The 25,590-nt window shown below is 34.7% G+C and overlaps 2 protein-coding genes across 7 annotated transcripts in view; both read right to left on the bottom strand.

The window, feature by feature from the left end:
* Positions 1–25,590, bottom strand: part of LOC131688869 (thymidylate synthase) — an 888,839-nt gene that overhangs the window by 597,708 nt on the left and 265,541 nt on the right. The window lies entirely within an intron of this gene.
* Positions 6,274–11,439, bottom strand: LOC131688802 (uncharacterized). The gene is made up of 4 exons (XM_058973372.1): positions 10,947–11,439; positions 7,637–8,323; positions 7,197–7,513; positions 6,274–7,139 (listed from the first exon to the last, which is right to left on the bottom strand). Exons 1-4 carry the CDS (start codon positions 11,227–11,229, stop codon positions 6,588–6,590), a joined length of 1,839 nt encoding a protein of 612 aa, XP_058829355.1. The 5' UTR covers positions 11,230–11,439; the 3' UTR covers positions 6,274–6,587.

Genomic DNA, 25,590 nt, shown 5'->3' with positions numbered 1-25,590 from the left:
TTCTTAAATTTTTAAATTTTAAGAATTTTTAAATATTTAAATTCCTAAATTTTTAAAAATTTAGAAATTTAAAAATTTAGGAATTTGAAAATTCAAAAATTAGGAACTTGAAAATTTGAAAATTCAAGGATTTAAAAATTAAAAAATTTAAAGAATTAACAGTTTAAAAATTTGAAAATTCAAAAAAATAAAATAATTATAATTTAAAAATTCCAAAATTTAAAAACTCAATTATTAAAGAACATTTAAAAATTTAGGAATTTAAAAATTGAAAAATTTATGAATTTAAAGATTAAAAATTTGTAAATTTAAATATTCAAAGATTTTAGAATTTGAAAATTTTATATTTTAAGAATTCAGATATTCAAAAAGTTTAAATTTTGAGAAGTTAAGAATTTAAAAATTTAAAAATCTAAAATCCAAGAATCAAAAATTCAGAAATTTTACAACTTAGAAATTTTAAAAATCAAAAAATTTGGAAATTTAAAAACCTAAAGCTTAAAAAATTAAAATCTAGAAGTTTTAAAATTCTGGAAGTTAAAAATAAAAATATTAATATTTAAAAATTTAAATGCTTATAAATTAAAAATTCCAAAAAATTGTGAATCTAAAAGTTTAGAATTCTTAAAATTTTAAAATTCAAGGATTCAAAAATTTGAATATTTTGAAGTTTGGACTTTAAAACTTTGACAAGAAATAAATAATTTTATATATAAAATTTAATAAACAAAAAAATGTACATTCAAGTGCATCAATTTCCAATTTTTTTTAAATGTTATGCTTTTGATTATTCAACCTTCCACATCAAAAGCCTCATGCGTTCGTATGTTGAATGGCAACCTAAAAGGTACACTCTTAGAAAAAATGAAAATTACATTTGACGTAAACAACATTGTGACGTATTTTGCTGTCTAGTAATGTAATTTTGTACCTTTTGACATGCGAAATAAAATATTGTTTCTTTTTTCGGTTGAATGGAGATGGAGAATTGTGAACAAAGCGCATTTTTACATGTTCTTGAATGTAAATCCTAGTGAATTGTGACGCTCCTTTCATGTGCATCTGGCGAGATGTAAATATTTTTAAGTGTGTACCCTGTTCTTAATTAAATGTATTTCCATCTAACCGCATTTAAAGGAACAACATGCAAAGCAAGGAGGAAAAGTGGATTAACCCGAAGCGGTCAAGGGGCCAAGCATACAAAGCCGTACATTACAATTTATACTGTCGCCAACTTGTTTCTCAAACCATCCTACTATTTACTAACGTTCAAAATCTCACTCCTATTTTTCCGATCTCCAAGCTTTGTGAACCCATTTTTTATGACGGAGGCTTCTTCATCTTCAAGGGATACTGACATTACCAATAGCTCTTCTTCTGTAAACTTTTCCTTTTTCTGTTTAATAGCTATAGTATTATAGGTTAGTCTTTCAATTTATCACTTCGCTTTTCTCCAAAATGACTTGTTTCTTTGTTTTTACAACGTAATTTACCAAAAAACAGCAAGGATACAGCTGCTCACTTCTCGAGAGATCTGGATACAAAATATCTTCGCACTAAAAACGCTTGTAGAAGTCTAAACTTTGTCTAAGTCTAAGTTTGTTTTTGTACCTACAGGTGAAGTAAGCAGACAAAAAGCATTCTGTAGGCTCTTCACGGCCTTACGTGGACAATAAAATATCGATAGTGCTTTGAACTTTCCATACCTCTAGGAAGACATTCTTGTATTTTACAGGACGTCAATTCACTGCTAATACAATTCAATACATATATATTAGACCGCAACAATTTTGACTTTTTTCGGAACACTGTTAAATCGAATGGGAATTGGCTTTACATACCATATGTCAAATATGAGCTTTTTTCTCTTTTTTAAGAGAGTTTTATCTGGGGTATCCAAATGATTCAAGACTTCTGATAAGACTCAGTAATAAGTAAAGTAATAAGTCATCAAAAAACTGTTACTAAATAATAAGCATAATATTTACATGTGTCATAGACAATTTTTCTATCTAATTCACCGTTATGTGCCAAAACGAACAATTAGTCCCATCAACAACCTCACTGGACAAATAAAATCTGCCAAAAGATCTACATTTAAAAAAATATCGGAACATAAGACACTTGCATTACGAAACCACTAAATTCAACTCAACGAATGCAAACAGCAAAGCAGACGTGCCTTTTTAGACACCAGTGAAACGTCGAGCGTCAACTGAAATCTAAGCCTAAATTACCTCAAAAAATATCGATCCAGCAATTTTCCCAGAACACTAGCTCCACCTTTTATTCACAGTCCCAAACATTCGTTTGCTGGTGGGTTACCCTTCAGGCTTGGGAACAATTTTTTACTAGTGGTCTATCCCCATATAATTGTTTATATGTCAGTGGCGCCATAATTTCAAATGCGGCCACAGTCCCAAATACAAATATATTTAAAATGACCGTTAATGAGGGCGAGGCATTGTTTTCGAGTGTTATGTCTGTTAGTCTGTGCTGAAATCGTCTAGTTCCCCGTGCCCCAATGGCGTTCTCTCGATTGTTGTCAAAAAGTGCATCAGCGGCCTTCTTGAACCACTTCGGCGAGTCTTCGTGCTATCACTCACTACTGGAACATACCCCTTCCTGCTAGAAAGCAGCGCACATGTACATAGTTCATAAAAAAAGAAACAAATCGAACATTGGTAATTATTGGGGAATCTCGAGCTTAAGTGCCGTATCAATACTCTTCGAGCTGGTTGTTTCAGACCCTATTTTCTTACACTGCAAACACTACATTGCAGACGACCGACACTATTTTATGGCTAAACGATCGACAACGGCCAACGCGGAAACGCCATCCGATTCAGTTTAAATACCATTTCTTCGACTCGAGCTTTCCAAGACACTCTCACATCAAGGATCTCGTAGTCATCATGGATTCGGCACTAACACACAAACCACACACCACGTACACTGGTTAAAATCACTATTGCGCACAGGCTCGCTCAACACTAGAATATTGTTCTGTTGTTTGGAATCCGTACTATATACCAGAACGGCGTTATCACAATCGAGGCCCGCCAACGGTTCATACGCTTTGCACTCCGACATCTTCCTTGGCAAGACAGATTTCAGGGTGGATTGTCCTATAATCCTCGGACGCCTGGATCTTCAAACCCGCGTTTGAGCTGTACGCAATAACTTTCTTTTGCGATTACCGTTCAGGAGAACCAACTATGATCGCCAGAGCGCTGTTACCGAAGTTCAGTGTATTTTTAACAGTACAGTGTGGCGACGGCTGTTCAATCCAACCTGACGAGGAATTCGATGAAAGCTAAAATAGGGGTGGGCGTAGTGTAGTTGGTAAATCGATTGCCTTGTACGCAGCGCACCTGAGTTCGAGTCGCGACCCCGGAAATAGGGTTAGAAATTTTTCATAAGAGATTTTTGTAGCCCGAAGAGGCGAATGACCTTAAGGTTAAAACCTCTATAATCAAGGTTGCTGATTCTCACAATGAGACATCCCTCAGATTATATACATTTCATCAAAGACGTGCTTGTGCTATGCGAAACTGCTTTCCGTTCGTTCTCGAAGGGAAGTGAATACGAGAGAATTATTGCTTTTCGTGTTTATGCTTCTTCCACACTTTCGTTCGCCATTCGGTGAATTACGCACCTTGGCTAACCGAACACACGTCACTCGTTCTCTTTTAGCGTCGGGCCACGAGTTTGGATCGGTTCACTCGGCAAGAAAGTTTTTCGATTGCGACATATGCTCAGCTTAACCCAAACCATCCACTCGCGATGAACGCTCGAGACGATGCTTTCTTCGGTGAGCTGATGCAGCTAACTGCGAGCAATGGATTTTCTGTTTCTGACTATTATCGTTACAGTTGAAACCTGGAAAATCCAACCAACGACAGTCGTTTTTTTTCTGTTGTTTAGTACTAATCAATGATGTCGGGAGCAGTGCGCTGCATAGCGCATCATTGTACGAATACAGCGCACTACTTCCGACGTGATTCCATTGTTTAGAACCAGAGAAAATACGAGTGTCGCTGGTTGGATTTTCCAGTTTCAACTGTAACCAGAATATTGAACTTACGATTCATGTGCACCGGGGGAGTTTCGTGCATAGAGTTTGCCCTTTCCAGCCTATTATAATTATTAGCTGTCAAGAAAATTATGATGTTAGGTATAACCTGTGCACTTTTTTATGAGAGCTGCGTCTCATCATCTTTATGGCCGAGGCAAGGATTATAAATTACACTAATAATTATTTGAGTTCTTCGTATAAATTTTGCATTGTATATTGATGCATAATGCCAACAGCTCGAACAGGCTACTTACCAGTTCGTTTCGCTGTGCAGCATGGCACGTGCTTTTTTATTTATCTTATTTATATTATCTCCCTCTGTAATCATCAATTAAACGTGCCGCAATGAATATCTATGATTGTAAAATCTTATAAAAACATCTAGGAACGGCTAAAAAATGCGCCACAATTGAGGGCAGTGAAGATTTGTGGTAAGGAAAATAAAAGTTTACCATAAGCAGGAGGAATCTAAGGTTACTCGAATGAGCGTTAGGATTCGATGAAAAATGGTATGTTTTTAGGAATTATTTCTAGTTATACAGAAAGTGTTAGTATATTCGATTGTTTTTTATATGATTTTGCTACATTTGATCGACATTTTGTAAGATTTTTATTGTAAAATATTTTAAATTTAGCAAGTGACATTCCTTTATGGAGGCGCCACAAAAAAGTTTGCGCTGTACATCATGACTTTTAATCTACTAGACCAACCGTTTGGAAATTTTGCGCAGTGCTTTTTCATGTATTTCTCCAGGTAGGGTGATGAGCCTATTTGCACCATGTTTCTATTATCACCCTACCAATTTGAAGCCGTTGGTTAGAGCAGTGTCTGCCATCTTTGTTCAAGGCATTGAGTCAAATGGTAGCGCAACAATAGGGGCACTCGATTCGAGTTTTCATTGTGCTCAAACACGAGAATTTTACTGTTTTCAACGCATTTGTGTTATTGTATTGGTTCTTAACAACGAAGCAAAGCGGTTCATGTCAATTTTTACGCAGTCCATTGATTGTAATGCAAGAAATTATCGAATTAGTGAGGCACCTTGCTTAGTATGGTGAAAATAGGCTCATCACCCTATCTACCTGAGTCACTTTTTATATGGATAGGCGATTTAGCTAAATGTGTCAACGTTATGGATATAAAATGGAAAATTTTGAATTAACGTGTTAAAACTACGTAGAATTTTTCTTTTTTCGAGATGTTACATTTTTGTATAACAGCTGGAAGCCGAAAAAACACTCAATTTGTTATTGATGTAAAAATAATATAATAATTGAAAATGAATGCTCTAGTAGTTACCTGGGAAACGATGTGAAATCTCTGCGAAGTTTCAAAACAGTTGGCCCAGAGGATTTTGATTTATGATGTATTTGGACCGCACGCGCACGAAATATTCACTATCGCTGGCTCAATTTTGAAATTTTGTGGTGACATTTTGCGAATATATTCATGTAAGAAATTATTATATAAACATTAACTGAATGAACAAACACTCTCTATATCGCCACAAAATTATAATACAGTTTCGTGGCCAAAAACATTATCAAACCCTACAAAACCCTTGAAATTTATCCCTTGAAGGTTAATGTTGAATGCGTATGACACTGGACATCTGTTCTGTTCTGTTTTGTTCCAACCCTTACACAGCCAGTATTGAAAACCATCCTGAAAAACACTGAACTTATTCTGTAGTTTTTTATATTGTAACGACATATAATTAGCAAGGGACTGGAAGCTGAAGTATTTTTCAAATATTAGGAGCCATAGTACTCAAGGAAGAGCAAGTTCAAATACTTGTAAGAAAGTTTAGAAAAGCGTGGAGTAGGGTCAATGAGCAAGCTTAGAGTTTCCCGGCTACTTAACTCTTTGTCTTCTGCAACGCAGAAGTCAGGATCTTTTGGCATTAAATGCGAATCACCTGAGTCTGCGGCATGTCCGGACAAGCGTAAAGTCAATTTAATGACTTATGCTGTCGGAACCGACAAAAAGTTAAGCCACGGAAAACTTCCACCCTATTCTATAGTGTTATTCTTGTCAATACTAATATTAGAAGAATATTTTCCTATGTAGCAAATATAAAAACGGCCAGCCCTACTGTGCAGAGTTGGGTTTGAAGATGTTTCAAAATTAGATAGCGATTGAATTATCCATTCAATGAAAAATTTAATGAACGAATTGTTTTGAATCTTAGAGGAGGAAAAAACGACCGACCGTTTCAGTTTTAGGGGCATATAATAAATCGTTGGGAGTGACTTGGCTAAGAAGGTTAATGTCACTCCTTTGGTCCATTGGGACGGGACAAAAGTATTTTCACATTGCCCTGGCTAATAAGCCTAGATTTTAGCGCCTTTATTCGCTCTTCAATGCGTATGACTCTGGATATCAGAACAAAAAATAAACTAATGTACCATTTTCCATAATTCATTTATTAGTAAATAAAAGATGTAGATTAAACAAGTTCTGTCATCAATCTAACAAAGATCGAAGAATTTCTAGCTATACAGTGTGTCATTTTTCTAACTCTGCTTCGAGCACCATGATGACTTCGGGCCACAAAACTTTATTCATTTTGAGGAGCATGATATCTTTTATCATTTTGTCCCCAAGCCGCGTTCTTGAATCTGTAATTAGGAGTTTCAACTGACTAAATAATCTTTCTACGGTAACTTGTGTAGAGGGAATCGAAAGCAGTGCCATGGCAATGCGGTACAAGCGAGGATTGGAAACTTTTCGCTGTTTCCAATATTTGAATATATCGAAATAATCAGATGTTGGGGAATGTGCACTAGTTGATGGTAGTGCAAGGGCATTAGTGACTTCTTTTGCTGAAAATGCAGTGATGGGAACCTTCGGGCGAGTTTCCAATTTGATTATCTCCGTTATGAAGGAATCTGAACTGTTTGTTGATGGACTCAGAGTGACAGTTTCTTCCTGAAATAAGTTCGTGAGATACTCCTCAACGAAGTCATCAGAAGTCTTTTCATCATTCCGGTCACTGCATTTTTCTTCATTTAGGCCTGCAAGGTCGTTCAGTCGAATATTGAACGACATGAGGTATTTCTGAAACCAAAAAAAAACCAATATCTCCAAATATGCGCAGCGTTCGTTAGAACCAACCTGTATTTCGATTTTTTCATCGGCACTGAGACGATTCGACCCAAGGAAATTGAATCTAGGGTCAATGTATAAACATGCTTTAAAAGGCATGCTGGTACGTAGTATCTTCGATCGTTTGTCCATAGCAACGAGCAATTTTCTGGCTAAGACATTGTTTTGCGATTGATTGACTGCGTTCAACTGTGCTTGGCACAGTAGCCAATCTGCGTAGAATTGCGATACTGGCACATGATCTTTCTGCGATCTCAATGTTAGGTAGAACAACGGCTCAAAGGCATCACAAAACTTATTTATGAAAGACCATTGCCGAGAGAAATCTGAAAAATAATTTATATATTAGTTATACGATACATACTGCTTGAAAAACTAAATAACTAAAATTGTTGATGTACAACCATTTTGATTCTTTACCTTAATCTTAGAAAAATACAAATTCTTACCAATATCCGGATCATTGGTTTGAAGAAGCGCCAAAAATGGTGTACCTTCTAGTTCCTTGAGGTATCGCAGTAATATGTACCATATATTCCACCTTGTTTCACAAACCTTCGGTGGTAGAGCAGTTTTATGGAACATGAACATTTGGCGGTTGGCTTTCTTGTGCATTCTGAGGCATTTTTTGTTGATGTTCGAGAGGCGAGTTTTGTACTCTCGCAAGACGTCCCATACAGCCAATTGAGCTGTATGGGCTCCACATCTTACACTTTCCAGGATGTCGATGTTAATCATCTTATCATCTTCGCCATCTTCAAACAGTTCATCGTCGTATTCGGTTCGAGATAAATCTTCAACGAAGTCGTCATTTTCAGGTACCATCTGTAATTCGCATTCTAAAATGTCTTCCTCATCTCTAACAAAGGTTTCAGTCAGTTCCGGTGTTTCGATATTCTCCGAATCACAAGAGTTCGCAACAAGTGAATATTCTTTGCGAAGAATACTACCGAGGGAGCCCTCTAGGGTATCTCCCAACAGTCGTTTCATGTATCGAACTGCGGCCAATATATTTTGACCATTGTCGCTGGTGATAGCCACAATTTGCGAATATTCAATCCCAAAAACCTTGATCTCATCCATAATTACTCGTTGTAGATTCTCTTGCGTCTGTCTTTCAGGCATTTCGTGAGCAGCTGAATTAAAATAAATTGAAACATGATTTTAATACTGATTAAAGTCTTAAGGCGTAAACACAATAAGCTGCGTTGCGGCAAATGCGGCAAATGCGGCAAGGACTAAAATCGCTGCCGCAGTGAATGCGGCAAGAAGATATTTAGCAATTGCTCAACCACAAACTTTGAAGCTACAGCGATGGTTTATACATTATTATACATCAATAGATTGCAAATAATATAGACTACATGTTTTTTTTGTTTTTATTAACGACATTTAAACCAAAAGGGTGCATTCATTTCGGGAATATAGACTACAGTTTATAAATGAAAGTCTTGTGAAATTCATTTAAAGTACTAAACAAACTACGAAGAGAAATTCAGCAATTTCATTTATTCAGTCAATATTTATATTTAAATCGATGGCATACACATTTTTATACATCAAACAATGACAATGGATGCAGGTAAAAGTTTCTGATTTTTTTTCGTTAAAAATTCATTGGATGTTATATTGTAGAATTGCAGAATAAATGAGATTTCTCACACTGAAAATATTGTTCCAGTAAATCTCTAAACATGACTGCTCTTAAAACTATTGTTTGCTCAAATAGTATTGGTAAAAAAAATATTTCCAACAAACCCAGACGACAGTTAAAAATGTTACGATTGTCTGTATGAATACATTAACCATATTCAGTGTTCAAGTAAAGAAAAATTTGTAGTTAAAATGATCCTTTCATCCTTTTCAATTTTACTACACATTAACACAATAATATTTTTTTACTATGACTAAGGTAAGATTGAAATTATAATTTCCACAATTTTCAACTAATCAACTATGGTAGAAAGTAAATAACTTCAAATTTTAGACATCTTAGAAAAGGTTTGTGCCAAAATGGTAGATGATGAATTTGAGAACAAGCATATTTTAACAAAAAGCGAAATGAAAATCCATCCAAATTAATATTTCGAAATCAGGCTTACAAATTCTTTAGAATTTATTTACTTTCGTCATCTATACCTGCAAGTTTTGTGGTATTTGACATTTCAAGCATTTCTATTGGTATGTGAGGTTCTTATGGACGATTCAGGAGATTCCAGAACCAGTTTTCCGGGACACCCCATGGGCCGCAGATGCTTCTGTCAAACGGAATTTATTCACGGGTATATCTTAACGTTTCTTCGGAAAATGAAATAAACATAAATGTATATAAAAAGACGTTTACAATAATGAAATCACAAAGAACCACTATTATAAAAAAAACTACAATCGATAAAAATGAATATAAAAATTGTATAAGACACCAGATGGATCTCAACGTCCGTCGTGATTCCATACATGGAATAATACCATACATCGTAAATCAAGATTTTCAAAAATTACTGATTATAGTAAGAAATACCATGTGCGTTCAAAAACGGGCATGTTATATAGTAAACACCAATAAAAAATTTCATTAAAGTTACCATGGAACATTGATATGATACACCATTTTCTGTCTAAAAAGAATATTTGTTGTACAAAATTTATATGGTGCATTATATTACATTTAACCCTTAAAATAGTAACATCTATCATACTTGTTTTTTCAATGTTCTATTTTGATATTTCTATGAGATTTTGGTGTGTGTATTTCTAATGAATTTCAAGCATATTCGTAAACTGAAGCCTACATAATTTGGAAACGACTGTTGTACAAAAATGTATATGTTATTGCTTTGAATTTAAAGTTATTAGCTGAACAACATATATTTCTGAAATTCTACGATTCCTATCATTTGTTGGAAAAGATACAATAAATTTCAAAAGAGTTTCCCTTAATAATTGTAGCCTACATAAATTGCAATGGTTCGAAGTACAAAAATATGTATGTCATCGCATTGAATTCAAAATAAGTGAAATTTCTGAATTTCTTCATATTTCTATTTTTTAAGCATTTCCAATGACTTTCAAAAAATATTTTACCACGAATAGTAGCCTACATTAATTGCAACAGAATAATCTCTGAAAATAATGTGCCTTCCTCTTGAATTCCCAGTTATACGATAAATAAATCCACGCACGTTTGCCGAACGCGCTTGCCGCATTCTTGTTGAGAAATTTTAAACCCTGCAGCCGCCGCAACGAGCCGCATAACAGTCTTTGTGGGTACACGCATCCAATCGAAATGGTTTAAACAAAATTGCCGCGCCGTATCGTGCCGCACCGCATTGATTATGTTCGGGCCTTTACACGGAAGTGATTTGCGCCACCAGTGGTAATTGAGCCATTGAACAATGTTCTGAAGTTAAATATCACAATATGCAAGGTGTTTCTTTCAGCATTGCAAACCTTTGGGAGATGAAAAAGCATTATATTTTGTGGAAAAACTTCACCATTACTATTAACCATCATACGTTAAAGGGTTATTAGACTTTACCTGTTATTTTCTTATACAAAAGGAAATACGAAACGAAAGATGATGATGATGTGAATTGAGAACTTTCGCTTCGTATTTCCGTTTTTCTTAAAAAAAAACCTGCACAAAAAGTTCCACAAATATACTATTTTCAATATATAGATACATAAAAAGCTGGTGGTTGGTCCGTTGGTGTTATTATTCCATATATTTAATTACATAATATGATAAATTTTACTTACCTAAATGCATTATCTGTACAATGCCGTCGTCATCCGTAAAAGTCAAGTTTATGCCAAAAATCGACTTCGAATGCCGGGTTGCTGCATCTACTTTAAGGCAAATTGGCTTTTGGTAAAACTTACCGGCCATTGTATGCCGCATAATGTCAGCAGCACGGTGAATGAGGGTTGGAAGTGTGTTCCTTGAAATTTTTAAATCGCATGCATTCCACAAAGGACCCAATAGCAACTGAACACCTTCCCATTCCGGGAATCGAATCGAGAGGTTGTTCTCTGTTATCATTTGCAATGTGCCTAAAAGCACATTACTTCTGGTGGTTTCCACCTGCACCTTAGACGCCGACTTTGGTCGCTTTTTGGTATTTTGCGGCTGATCACTACCTTCGCTCACTAAGTTTAACCGATGCGCCACTTCCGCGTGACAGGATATAAAGTGACGCTTAAAATTGCCCGGATTGAAATTTTTTTGTTCGTATACACATTTCCTTTCAGCATCGATATCCGCGAGACATCCATATTTTTTGCCTCCAGCGGAATCGTTCACTTCTTCCACTGCATCACTTATTTTTCTCTTCAAACTTCCGCGTACGTTCGCATTCATGCTTGCATCTGGTTTCACTCGCGGCGAGTCTTACAATGACTCGTCTTGAGTCGTCATTGGCAGGTGCACTCGTCTATGATTCCACCAGTTCGTAACAATACAAGAGAGTGGAATAGGAACGAATGGAAGACGGCACGAACAGCAAGAACGCTCATCGTACACAGGTCGCTCACGGCCGCTCGTATTAAGCATAGCGGTTGCTTCATTCGCAGTGCATGTTTTGCTCCCTTCGTTCTCAGATTATTCGAAGGTGGTGAATGTTTTTGAGTCCAACGACGCGAATAACAGCAACCTTGTCTATAATCGAAAAAAAAGCTAAAATATTTGCTATCCTGAAATGTAATTAGTTTAAGCAACCACCATTGAGGCCAAAGGGTCTGTTAGTGAAGATACAACAAATAAGGGACCATCCATATACCACGTTGACAATTAAGGGGAGGGTAGGGGTCACGAGAAAGTTCACGCTTGTCCATGGGGAGCGGGTGGCGGTATTGAAAATGTCCACGTGGACTTATCGTTATAATTTTGTCTTTTATAAGAAAATGAAATAAATTTGTAATGTCATTCATGTGTGCGTACCTTCAAATTTTTTCATGATTTTGAAATAGTCAAAGTGCCTATAACAGCATAGTATGTAATAGCAAATCATTGAAAAATCAGAGGAAATCGTGCGAAACAAAATCTGAGAAAAATTTTCTGTCTGAATCATTTCATTCAATCTTCTCTAACTCGGTCAAATACCTCTGATTTTGGATTTGAAAGTGTATGGTTGAAATTAAGAGGCCAATTCCACGTGTACTGCTATTTGAGAATTTTGAAAATAATTTTCAGATTTTTTGCTATTAACAGTCATAGTTGACCATAGAGGTAATCCCAGTACTAGGTACCCCCGGGGTTAGCCCCCCTAATTACGAAAATGCTCGTGAATTGAAAAGTAGTGCATGTAATGATCTTATTTTTTTAGGCAACATGGGTCAATGAACTACTAATAAAATAATGTATTTTTACAATAAAAACAATGTTAATTTGGAAATGCGGAAGTTTTTTTCATTTCCTGTAAAAAATTCAAAATGTGGGTTAGCCCCTTTTGGACGCCAACCATTCAAATGACAAAATTTATTGTAAGGTGCACGCTCCACAACGCCCTGAAATACATATCGAAAACATATGACGGCTTAAAATGTTAAGGTGAAATTCAGGTCGAAAAAGCGCGCGCAAAAAATCAACCGAGTTGGGGTGACGAACCTCCGCACAAAGCGCAAAATGAAAAACCGACACATATATCCTACATGATCACTACACAAATGGTACGCAGTGGGTCTAGCGCTCGTTTTTGATGATCATAATGTAAAGCTATGTTTCTATTGATGATGGCTTTTATTCTTTCTTTCATAAAAACGAAGGTTAGCAAATTAGTTAGCATAAGTAAACCAATAAGATAGTATGATAAAGTCTTGCATCATATCAATTATTGCGACTGTACGTAATTATTAGCATGGCTATAAATAAGTATGAATCATTTTCTTTATCCTGTGGTGCAAATGGTAAGGCACCCTTCGTACCTGGGATAGGACGGATCATTAGTGTCAATACTCCTAACGACTGTATTCGAAAACATGTAGTAGAATGATTAGAATTTTGGAAGAAACTATTGGTTTTTATGTTATCGCAAAAATGTACGCGAAGGAAATTTGAACTACCATGACCAGAATGAAATCTAGTGCGAATGCTGGAGAGAAACCGGCTACATTTATGTTGATCGGTGAAAAGTTATCGGCAGCACAAATCCGGAGGTTGATTGTGGCAGAAAATGTGATTAAGTTGTTTCGATAATGGTTAAAAAGGAACAGAACGATTTCTAATATCGTTCAAACTTATTGATTTGATATGTATGAAAAAGGATGAATATTTTAGGTTATTTCATTCAGATAACAATTAAACTTTATGGACCTCTCGGCGATAAATTAATGCCGCTTTAGCTTGACCACGAACCTGGTCAGGTTGCGACCCCAATCGCTGTCATTTCGAACATTTTGACAGCAGCTGGGATTAGAACCTGGCTCAGTTTTGCTTCAAGTAAAAACGGAATAAATAACGCTGCAAAAACGTCTAAAGAGCTTTACACCTAATGTATTGCGTTTTTGGTGTACAACGAGACGCACTTCAAGTCAGACTAGCCGTAATACGAATAAGACGATGCTCCTTTTATTCCCATAGCAAAACACATTCTCAAGAGGAAAATGTTGATAGTACCTTAATTCAAGCTATTTGTGCATGTGTTAAAATTAATTCGTACAAAGTAAACGATGTTCATTTTGTGCCGAACAATATAGTTCCTCAAAATATTTCGGAAGTATGCTCTATTTGAAAATGTTGAATCATTATTTTTTCCTAATAAGTTCGCTTATGTTATAGGCTCAAATGCGTTAGCTTGACAGTGTCAATTTATTTTTTCACATTTTGAATATATTAAAACAAGTAGGTTACAGTGCTGGAATATTGCCTTTCTCATATGGAAAGGTTATGCAATCGCTCTAAAAATCGCAAACCCAATCCCAGCCCGGAGGGCCTATTGTCATATGCCATTCGACTCAGTTCGTCGAAATCGGAACATGTCTGTGTGTGTGCATGTTTGTGTATGTATGTATGCGTGTATGTGGAAAAAAATGTCACCTCAGAGATGTCTGGATCGATTTGCACAAACTTAGTCTCAAATGAAAGGTACAACCTTCCCATCGGCTGCTATTGGATTTTCGGTTGATTGGACTTCTGGTTCCGGAATTACGGGTTGAAGAGTGCGACCACACAGCAAATTCTTATATAAACTGAAATGAAAAATTCTCAAAGGGGGGAGTAAGGGAAAATTTCAAAATCTAATTTGTATTTTGGATGCCAAATGACTTTAAAATCCATGAAACGTTGAGATTTGATGTAATATCAAAAAAATTTTTTACGAAGATTGACTTTATTGACTGTGGCACATTTTTGCCTTTCTCATATAGAAAGGTTATGCAATCGCTCTAAAAATCGTCAACCTAATTTTTTTGGTTTGTATTGTCTTAGGTAGGAGTATGCAGTAAGGGGTTGCTACTTTAAAATTACAACTAGTTTAAAATTTCTTAACGGATCTTCCTCCTTGATCCGCCGCTGGTTTCAAGCGATGTGTCAGTGTTGACACATAGTGTCTCAAAATCGTGGCAGTCGATCCATTGTATGTAATATGTGCAAATCGTACTGATTGTTATTCCCATCGGTTCCTACTGAGTTTCATTTTGATCTGACGTCTGTTTCCGGAGTTACGAGTTGAAGAGTACGGTTACATAGAAAATCTCTAAATAATTTGACGACATCGGTTTCTCGGAATTTTCTAAAGCGATTTTCACAAACTTGAATTTGAGGTAATATTTTTTAAATTGTGAGTATAATCGCTTGAATTTGTTGTTCTAGGTCACTAACTGCTATTCAACGTCTGTTTGGCCACATTTATTACCAAATAGATGGTTCTGGATGTCTCAGGAAAAGTGACCATATTTCAAAATTAACAGTCACATCGACTTATCGCAGATGATTGTCCAATAATAACAAGCTTAATCTTAAATCAAAGGCATCCAAATAGCTTGCTATAACGTTTCGTTTGGATTGCTTATATGGTTCCGGAAATATAAACTGAATTGTTCGGTTATACATGAAATTCCATTGTCAGGTGGAATCTGAATTTTTTCCAAAGGGAAAAAAAATTTTGGTTCAAAATTTGAAATTTTAAAAACGGAACTCGCCTTTTTGCTGTTAAATGTTTTTAAAATTCATGATTTTATGTGATCTCGAAAAAAACGTTGACAAAAATCTACGACTTTTTTATTGAACTTTGCAACTTGTTTACCTTTCCAATATATAAAGGTTATGCTGTTGCTACAAAAACCATCCAAGTTGCATATACTTTTCGAATCGTAAAATGTCTGTGTGTATGCATATGTGTGGGTATGTGTGGACATTTATTTCGGTTTCATTATTCACATTGGCTGTTATTGAATTGCAATTTGATCCTACCTCCTGTAACGGATTTCTTTCAAAGCGGTGAATCTAGGGATTGACTTTAATTATATTGATATTAGAATTGATCTGAGGAATACGATGAAATTAGAATTTTCAAAATTGAAATATCCATATAGCGAGTAAAATAAACTATTAATTTTTACCTGGAAAATAGCATAGTACTGCTGCTAAAATAATACTTTTCCTAGACTCCATGAACGATTTCCTTCTAAAAGCATCTTACGGTTGTAGAGTAAATAAAACCGGAGATATAATCAAAAGAAAATCGAGAGTTTTAGCTATTTATCAAAACGGGGTAGCTCCCATGGACCGAGGGGTGATTTAATTAACACAAACATTTCGATTTCTATATATTGGCCCTAGATGAATAATTTCTCCAAAATTGGTTTAAATCAGATAAAAAAATGGCCCATATATATTATTTGGACCTGGTAATTCAGATTTTATCAAGAGATATTATTGGATTAAGCAAACGAATCTAGAAAATACATTTAAATTGTCGATGTCATGATAGCCCTCGTCACAAGCGCACAGACTACTCTCTGCAAGCCCAATACGTCGCACATGCTCATCGAACGTGTAGCGGTTGAACATATGCCGAGACATTACACGAATGAAGTCTCGACCCACATTACTATTTATTACTACAAGTAATAAAGGTTTACGAAAATAGGTAATTTGGTACCCATATCCATATTCCAGTAGTATTTGATTTAAAGGAGTAAACATTTAAAACAAATACATATTTCGTGACTATAAATGACCTAGAACTAATAAACTCAGAATGTTGATCATTGTTGTCTGGAAAGGAGTAGCATGGAGTCGATTGGAATTGAGTATAATTGAAAACATATGGAACGCGTTCTATACGGACTCCTTCAGCAATTTTAATGTGTTCTAGACATGAGAAACCAGTCGACCGCAAAATATTATCTTCGTCGATTCAAACGATATTTTGCAGTTGTGTTCGGTTTATGAATCTCCATAATTTTCTCTGTCAATTGCAGCATTTTGATACGAGAGCAATTTTTCAATAGGGCGTAGACGTTTCTAGGTGCTTTAATTTCAAAAAGAAATTCGACTACTGTATTTTATACAGCAAAGCTATCTGAGAACGAGTTACAGGGAATGAATACTTCTGTACGAAAAAAAAAATTACAGTGAAAAAATGTTGCCAGTTTTCAGTAAAACAAAAATTTATACTAAAAATTTAAATTGCAAAAACATCCCATTTTTAAATTTTTTATATTTTGCTAACAAAAATCTAAAGAGTAAAGAAACATTTTGAATGCTATTGCATGATGGAGATCTTATCGGTAAATTTTTTTTTCTAACAACGACTTTATGCATGTTTTTTTAGTTTCAACTAATTGACATACAAAACTTTAGTTTTTTACAGAATACAATTCTAAATGTCATTATTTGACGGCGCCGGTGGTTGAGTGGTAAGCGTGACCGCCACTCATTTCAATTTGCCTGGGTTCAATTCCAGCCGAGGTCGTTGAGATTTTTCTGAGGTGAAAAAATCTGTGGTCACGTCTTCCTTCGGAAGGGAAGTAAAACCGTTGGTCCCCGGTCCATGAAATTAATGGATCGTTATATAGTCCAGGTAGTGGAATCACCTCTCTGGCGTTGGTAAAGAAGAAGTATATCCAACTTCTATACTCTACTAACAAAAATATCCTCCTCCCGTGATACTTGTGGAGTGCGCAGTAGTATATACGGCCTCTAGCAAAAGCAAGTATCGGACTAACAATTCCTTCCCTTTCCTTTCGCGATCTACGTTCGGGCCTGGCCGGCGCCGGTATTGATCAGAAACACTTTAGGATTACCAGGAGTTGCACATTGAAAGAAGTTTCGCTAATCCCAAGCATAATTATCTACTGATTCCCTGTGCAACTTCAGCTAGTCCCGATCGATAACGGAGTAGCAGCCAAGGGTGGTCGCACAAGCTCAAGCTCAAGCTCAATACAATTCTAAATGTCATTTTAAATCAAAATGCCAAATTCTTTCAAAATGCGATAGTGGTTGAGATATTTTGAATTTTGCTCAAACAAAAACAATTAATTCGTGTAATTATTGTAGTTATTCACGTTACCTCATTATAACATGTCAATAAGCTAATGTTTATCGTTTTACATTTTCAATAAAGTTTTCAATAAAATAAGTTTTCCTTACAACTTTTGACATATTTTTATCATTCATACTATTCGCAGTCAAAAATACAATTTTCTTTCTGAATTTGATTATATACGTCATTTTAAATCAAAATTTTAATAACAAACATTTTTTTTAAAATGTGGTAGTTCTCGAGATATTTAAAATTTTGTTTTAACAACACAGTTGTTTTATTTAATTTCGTCCTTTTCATAAGTTATTTGCGTTTCTACATCTACAACAATAAGTTTTAAAAAAGATGCATCATATTTCCTGTAACTTTCTCATCAACGTCAAGGCGATATTGTAAACCATTTGAAAGTTATTCGAAAACAATCAGTATATTATTCAACCATAAACTATATAGTTGAATAATATTTTCATTGTTTTCCTATAACTTGCAAATGGTTTACAAAATCGTTGTGATGTCAAAGAGAAAGTTACAGGAAATTTTTTAAGCCTTTTGAAAAACCAATTGTTGTTGATATAAAAATGCAAATAACTTTTGAAAAGGTCGTAATAAAATAAATTAATTGTTTTGTTTAAACAAAATTTAAAGTATTTCGAGAACTATTACATTTCAGAAAATTTTTGTTATGGGCATTTTGATTTAAAATGGCGTTTAAAATTATATTCAAAAAGAAAATTGTATTTTTGACTGCAAATAGTATCAATTATAGAAATATGTCGAAAGTTGTTATGAAAACATTTTTATTGAAAGCTTCTGAATAGACAAAATTTTTACGCTTTTAAAGTGATAAAAATTAGATTATTAACTTTTTATGATGGGGTAACATGAATAATTTAGAAGAAAACCTGTATTAATTCACCTAGTGGTACGATTGATCCTATCTCATTTATCCAAACTTAGCTGGTTTTGTTCAAGAAAATTGTGGAAATGTGTATTACATTCTTATTATACTTAGCAGGTATTCCATGACTACCACGAAAGTAGTCACTGACTCACATTAAACAAAAAATTATAATATTTAATTAGCTTAATCAGCATGAGTTCAATGTTATCTTCATGTGATTATATTTTGAAATGTTGATGGAATATGTTTGGAAGTGATGGGGGTAGGGGGTTGGTAGAGTGGGAGTGGATGAGGCGCCAGAAATCCTTCATCTTATTTCGGTATATGGAGTGGATGAAGGAAATGCGCGTATGAGGGTGGTCCAAAGGGAGAGGAGTGATGAAGGTGAGAGGTGTAAGGGCAAGGGGAGAGACGGAGGGATGGCGACACAATACTCAACTGCAAATTTTGCCTTCCATTTGAGACTTGGTATGAGAAAATCGATTCAGTCATCACTTCAGTGACTTCAATTGTGCAATATGCCAGGAATCTGGGACTTCCGGAATCGTCGACAGTGGACAATATATTCCAAGAATTTTTGATTGTCAATCATTAACCTAGACGTGTGAGTCGAAGTAATTTGGTGACCATTTCAATAGTTTTTAGCCTCTGAGGTATTACGATTGTAACGATTTATATGGGAAATTCCAGTGTAACCTTATTAATCAACCTGTAATTTCGGAACCAAGAGTCACAACCGAATGAAACTCAGCTGCTGTCAAAGGTGTTACTGTATCTTTCATTTGAAAATAAATTTGCAAAAATCGGTAGAAAATTTGCTGACAAATAGGTGTGATATTAGCTTACCCTAGTAACAAATGTAGTTTTGTGATAGTTTTTAGGCACTGATAAAATATAGATTGCACTTGCAGCGTGCTATAAAACTTTAATTGTTACTTAGGTTTGGAACTTGGCGAGTTCCACCGGAGGTCAATGTGGTCAAAGCTGTCTTGATCAATCAACAGTGATTCAGACCCGCAACCCACTTTAATATGTTTTATATCATAGTTGTACCAGTTTATATGGGAATTTGCTATGTGACTGCAATCTTCAACCCGTAACTCCGAAACCGGAAGTCGGACCAACTCAAAATTCAATAGCAACTTATGGGAGTGTTATACCTTTAAGATGAAATTAAGTTTGTGAAAATCGGTTCAGCCATCTCTGAGAAAATTGTGTGAGTTCAAATGACACACTCACATATATCTGCACACAGACATTTTCCGATCTCGACGAACTAAATCGAATGGTAAATGACACTCAGCCCTCCGGACCTCGTTTAAAAAATTGATTTTTGCATTGATTGCATAGCTTTTCTTTTTAAGAGAAAGACAAAAGGTGCGAAATCGGCAAGTCCCAAAAAATCGATTTTTATCAAACATTTTTTTTAGATAACATAAAATCTCGACGTTTCATACATTTCAAAGATGTTTGGCATCAAAAATACGAATTCGATTTCTGAAATTTCATGAGGTTCTTCCTGGGGGATTCCATGAGAGACCGGCCGACCTCAAAATCGATTCGAACGCATCTTTACAGCTGTGTTCGGTTTATGAATCTCCATACATTTTCTGGCAATTCCAATATTTGGATGCAAGAGTAATTTTTCAAAAGGGCGTAGACGTTTCTACGTGCAATAACTTCCAAATTTTTTTGGTCGATTACCCTATTTTATACAACAAAACTAGCTGAGAACGAGTTACAGGGAATGAATACTTCTATAAGAAAAAAATATGCACTGAAATAAATGTTGTAATTTTTCACAAAACCGAAAATTTATATCAAAAATTTAAATTCCAAAAAAAACATTTTTTCTATTTTTTAAATTTTGTCTACAAAAACCTAAAGAGAAAATAAACATTTTGAATGTAATTGCATGAAGAAAATCTTATCGATAAAAAGTTTTTCGAACAATAACTTTATAGATGTATTTAAATTTCGCCCTAATTGACGTACAAAATTGTGATTTTATTACAGAATATAATTCTAAGTATCATTTTAAATCAAAATTCATTTAACAAAAATCTTCCAAAATGGAATAGTTTTCGAGATATTTGGAATTTTGCTCCAACAAAAACAATAAATTTGTGTAATTATGCCTTTTTATAATATCAACATTCTAATGTTTGTCGTTTTAAAGACGTAAACAAAAAAATTTCAGTGTGTTTGGATCATGGAGAAGCTTTTAATAAACAAAGTTTTCCTAACTAAAACTTTCGACATATTTTTATAATTCATACTATTTGCCGCCAAAATATTTTTTTTTAAATAGGAAAAAAAATTAAATTAAAATGCTCATGACAAAAATTATTATTCTGTAATAAAATTACAGTTTTTTTTTCAACAGGCAATTAGTATGAAATTTGAAAACATGTGTAAAGTTTTCACTGAAAAGTTCTCCATCATGCAATCACATTCAAAATGTTTCTTTTCTCTTTAGGTTTTTGTTGACAAAATATAAAAATTTTAAAAAATGGGTTTTTTGCATTTTAAATTTTTAATATAATTTTCTGGTTTTGTGAAAAATTACACATTTTTTTTTCGGTGTGATTTTTTCGTGAAGGAGTATTCATTCCCTGTAACTTGTTTTGCTGTATAAAATAGAGTAACTGAACAAAAAAAATTGAAATTAATGCACGTAGAAACATCTACGCCCTTTTAAAAAATTGCGCATGTGTCAAAATAATCTTATTGGTTGTTGAAAATGTTTAGACTTCCATGCCTGTGAAACTTGTAAAGTTTCATCGGAATATAAAATAGTCGTCACGATTTTGGAGAATTTCGGACGGATCTTCGTGGAAGTCCTCACATACGATAATAAGTAAGATGACCGAATTCTCGCATCATACATTTATATCTGTAAAACTGAAGGCAATACATCAAAAATAAAAAACAATGAGTTGTATGCAATAGTCTGCACTTGTCTGTCAATTTTGCTCGATCTATCCAAATCAAAAAGAGTAAACAAATGAACATTGACAACCCTTCGAATTGGCTCTGGGTTCTTCTATATAGAAATATGGAGCTGAAGTATGTCGTATCAGAATAAAAATTCGGCAAAGTATTGTAGTACAAATGCAGAAAGAGCATCGGAAATTCTATAAGTCAGTTTTCGTCAAGAAACTAAAACACCGAAGTTGTTCCGCAGAAAGAACTATTCTCCAACAAACCATTACCTGGAAAGTACCAATTCTTGGAAAACAATATTTCCTTTCGCAGAAAAGTATTACTCAAATTTAACAAATAACCAGATATTCATTCCCCAGAAATTCCTAGCTGACGGTTGCCCTCGCAATCAAAATGCCTTTCAAACAACAGGTGCAGATAGGCTGCCAAACCAGACATTTCTTATTGATCTTGGACAATTTCATTTGTTTGAAAATGTTTGCAATTTCCAACTTCCCCCCAATCTACACATTTTGGCTATCAACAAACATTTCTCAAACACATTAATACGTTGGTGACTGTTGATACATATGTATACTTTTACGATCTCCCCAATTTCGTGCAAATTGGTCGGATTTTCGCAATGCTCGAGCAAAACTTTGCTCCTCTTGCTTGAAGACCATTTTTATAACTGAATAGCAAACGGTAAAATCGAATAGGGGTAAAATTCTGCACACTCCTATAAACCATCCATAAATGACTTAACATTATATGGGGGAGGGGGGAGTTTTGTATTTTGTGATGATGTGTGACGACAGGAGGGTAGGTCATGTCATGCTACGTAGCTTTTTTAAAGGGGAATGGGTTAACCTGATGTCACGACAACCTTACCCATATCATCTAACTAACATCGTTCTTTATTTTTTTTATTTTTCACGGAGACAAGGGGTGGGGGAGAGTTACCGTCAAGCTACGTAATTACCAGGGGGTATTTAGAGTTTTGTGACGAAATGCTACGATGGGGTAGGGGGGTGTTAAAAATTCCTCACTAAAAATGCTACTTCATTTATGGATGACAAAATAAGAGGTACGCAGGGGTTTTAAATAAATGTTTAAATGAAATGCAACGTTTAAGTGGACCAAATTTTGGTCGTAACACGTAATTTGCTACTTCAAGTAACTGTTTCAAACAATTTGTAATCCGATTCACCATTTGAAACGTTTTGTTACTCTAAACAACGCTTTCCCCGAACCCGAAGAACTACTCAGCCTTAGAAAAGTTCTTTCTGAATAGCACAGTGAGAATTAGCGAAAACATAACCACCACATTTATATATAAGTGCCAACTGAACAATTCTTAAAATAACTCAATCAAAAGAAAGATAACAATTCAAATATTTAGGTGTGTGTACTTTGTTTAAATTTTCATTATTTTTGTAATCACAATAAGCATTCAAGTGAATAAAATCTAAACGAAACGTTTGTTAGAAATTTAGTTGAGAAAATTGAATTTTCAGTCAAGTAATTTTCTGGGCTTTGGTACTTTCTGGAAATTAGTTTTCTGGGAATTGATGTATTCTGGTAAATGTTTTTCTAAGGAAAAAGCTTCGAAATTGTATTTGTTGGGAGATGGTTTTCGGGAAAATGTTATAGAATCCTTTAAGGCCCCCGTCGGGCAATCCGCCATTTTTCGTGTTTTTTTGCGGTTTTTTATTTTATTTTCAAAGAAGATGACAAAATATGGAAAAAAGAAAAAAATCACGACCTAGATAATTGTTTTTACTATGAATTGGCCGAAATGGAAAATTCAAAATTTTCCAACTCGGAAAACTGTGTGCTTTTTCCGGTTGAAAAAGCACACAGTTTTTGCAATCATGTGTTTAAAATTTTGATTTTTCCAATACAACATAGCTAAACAATTTTTCTAGGACGTGATTTTCTCCGATTTTCCATATTTTCCGCTTTTCATTGAAAAATTTCCATTTTACTAGAAGCAGTTTTTCCACCCGCACAGACACAACTAAAGTAAAATTTGTATGTATAGGTGCGCAAAAGTGGAGCAATATTTTTAACCTGCTGTTTCTTCGATATTTCCTACAAAACTACCCAAGTGTTGCATATGTACGGATTCGTTAGAAACCAAGGAATCTGATGGTACAAAGAAAAACTCGTTTTGGAAAACTTCATAACAGCGTTTTTCAATTTTCCTCGCGATACGTAGTGTACCGTCGCACGCGAAACAGCGTGGAAAGATACGAAAAGAAAAACAAGTGTACTAAAAGTTATCCTTGGGTTGATGCAGATGGCGTGCTACGAAAGCTCGAAATATCGAAAGCTTTTAGCACAACTGTTTGTGAGTAATTCTGAATGTAGAAATAGTTGAAAATGATTTCAAATAAATTTCTCCATTGAAACTTGATGATTTTCGATTCTCTTGGGAAATCTATGATATTTTATTATTTTACGAGACTGAAACAAACCGCGATGCTATTTTATCTTTATACGCCAAATAATGGAAAAACATTTTCTATGTCGAATTTGCATGTTGATATTTGATGATTTTGAAACTAATGATCGTTTGAAACCAATGGTTTTGTGTTGAATTGATAACACATATTTAAAAACATCTTTGGCTTTATTCCAAACAATAATGGAGGCTTGCCAAATTGAAAATTATTTAGAAGTTCCATCAATTATCACATGTCACAATTTTTTGTAAGATTGGTTTTATTTCTCAGAAACCGATTTCCACACAGCATTGATGAAAACCTGATGAAATTTATAACAGTTGAAGCAAATATTTTCGACATTCCACAAATACCAACGAATTTTTGGGATCCCTATAATTAATTTTCATACTGGATTTGACTGCTTTGAAACATTTTTGAACACAGATGTTGTTTCGTGTTTACAGAAATCTTAGCAAAGTTTCCTCAGATTCTCATGGAATAATTATCATACTGATACTTGGATTTAAAAAAAATTAAATGACGCATTTTGCGAGACTGTAAACCAAAATAATATATTTGTTTTGATAATATTTCTTTTTCTTTTGTTTTATTGAGATTCGAGAGTAGGTATCACGAAAATCACGCTGAAAGCAACAACTTTTTTTTTGTTTCCATAGCGTTATTACACCATGAAAATTTGAGTTTTTCAGGAAGTATATTTTATAACGGCCGTATCGTATTTCATTTATGAATCAATCAATAGTCCCGACCAGGACGATTGAAAATGAATCACTTGATAATATTTTATCGCTTTATTGAATATTAAAGTTCATTGAAATAAGGAAATAATAATTAGATCAATTTCATTTTTTCCTACTACGCTGATTCCTACTACGTGGATTCGTATTGTGCGGTACCCACCTAATAGGAATCACTTAGCTTATGGGATTTCGACTAATTGGGGCTCGAATATTTCATCTGAGTTAACATTTAGCACCATACTTTATTTGGTAAAGTTGTTTTGTGTTTGCTTAGACCTACAATTTAGAGCAATTGGATATCCAATTAATTGATAACTGCAGCGCCAGGGGTGCTATACAATTGAGTAAATAAATCTAACCTCTCGTAAACGCAACTATCATTGAATAAGTTTAACGTGAGCGTACCAGCTTTCAGCACAATGTGGAATTTAGAATGTCACAAACGTCTAATAACTTAGAGGAGATGGTGCTCTCGGAAAAAAATTAGAGAAGGTTAAGAGCTACGCGATTATGGACAAAACTAATTGAAATAGATAGACCAGGCAGCACTAGTGAGCATGAATTATTTTTCAATTTCTGAATCTCGAGAACATTATTTAGAAGTGTGATGTCTTCGGCAATATTCATCAGCGAGTCGAGTGCTACCCGACGGCGAATAGATAATTACAGAATTCGCCCATCAGGCGGCGCTAGGGAGACTAAAACTTCCAATTCGTGTTAGGTAAAGTTTACCAATTTAGGAAAATGACGTTTACTGTAATGTAATCTACGTCACAATTGAAGTTTTATAGCACGCAACAAGTGCAATCTAGGTTGCATGAGTGGCTATAAAACCACCATAAAGCCTAAATTGTTACTGGGGCAAGGACTATTTAATGATGT

Source organism: Topomyia yanbarensis, chromosome 1, assembly GCF_030247195.1.
Source record: "Topomyia yanbarensis strain Yona2022 chromosome 1, ASM3024719v1, whole genome shotgun sequence".
In the NCBI taxonomy this organism is placed as follows: domain Eukaryota; kingdom Metazoa; phylum Arthropoda; class Insecta; order Diptera; family Culicidae; genus Topomyia; species Topomyia yanbarensis.
The sequence above is the reverse complement of the archived record's forward strand: the minus strand, read 5'-3'. Positions and strand labels throughout refer to the sequence as shown.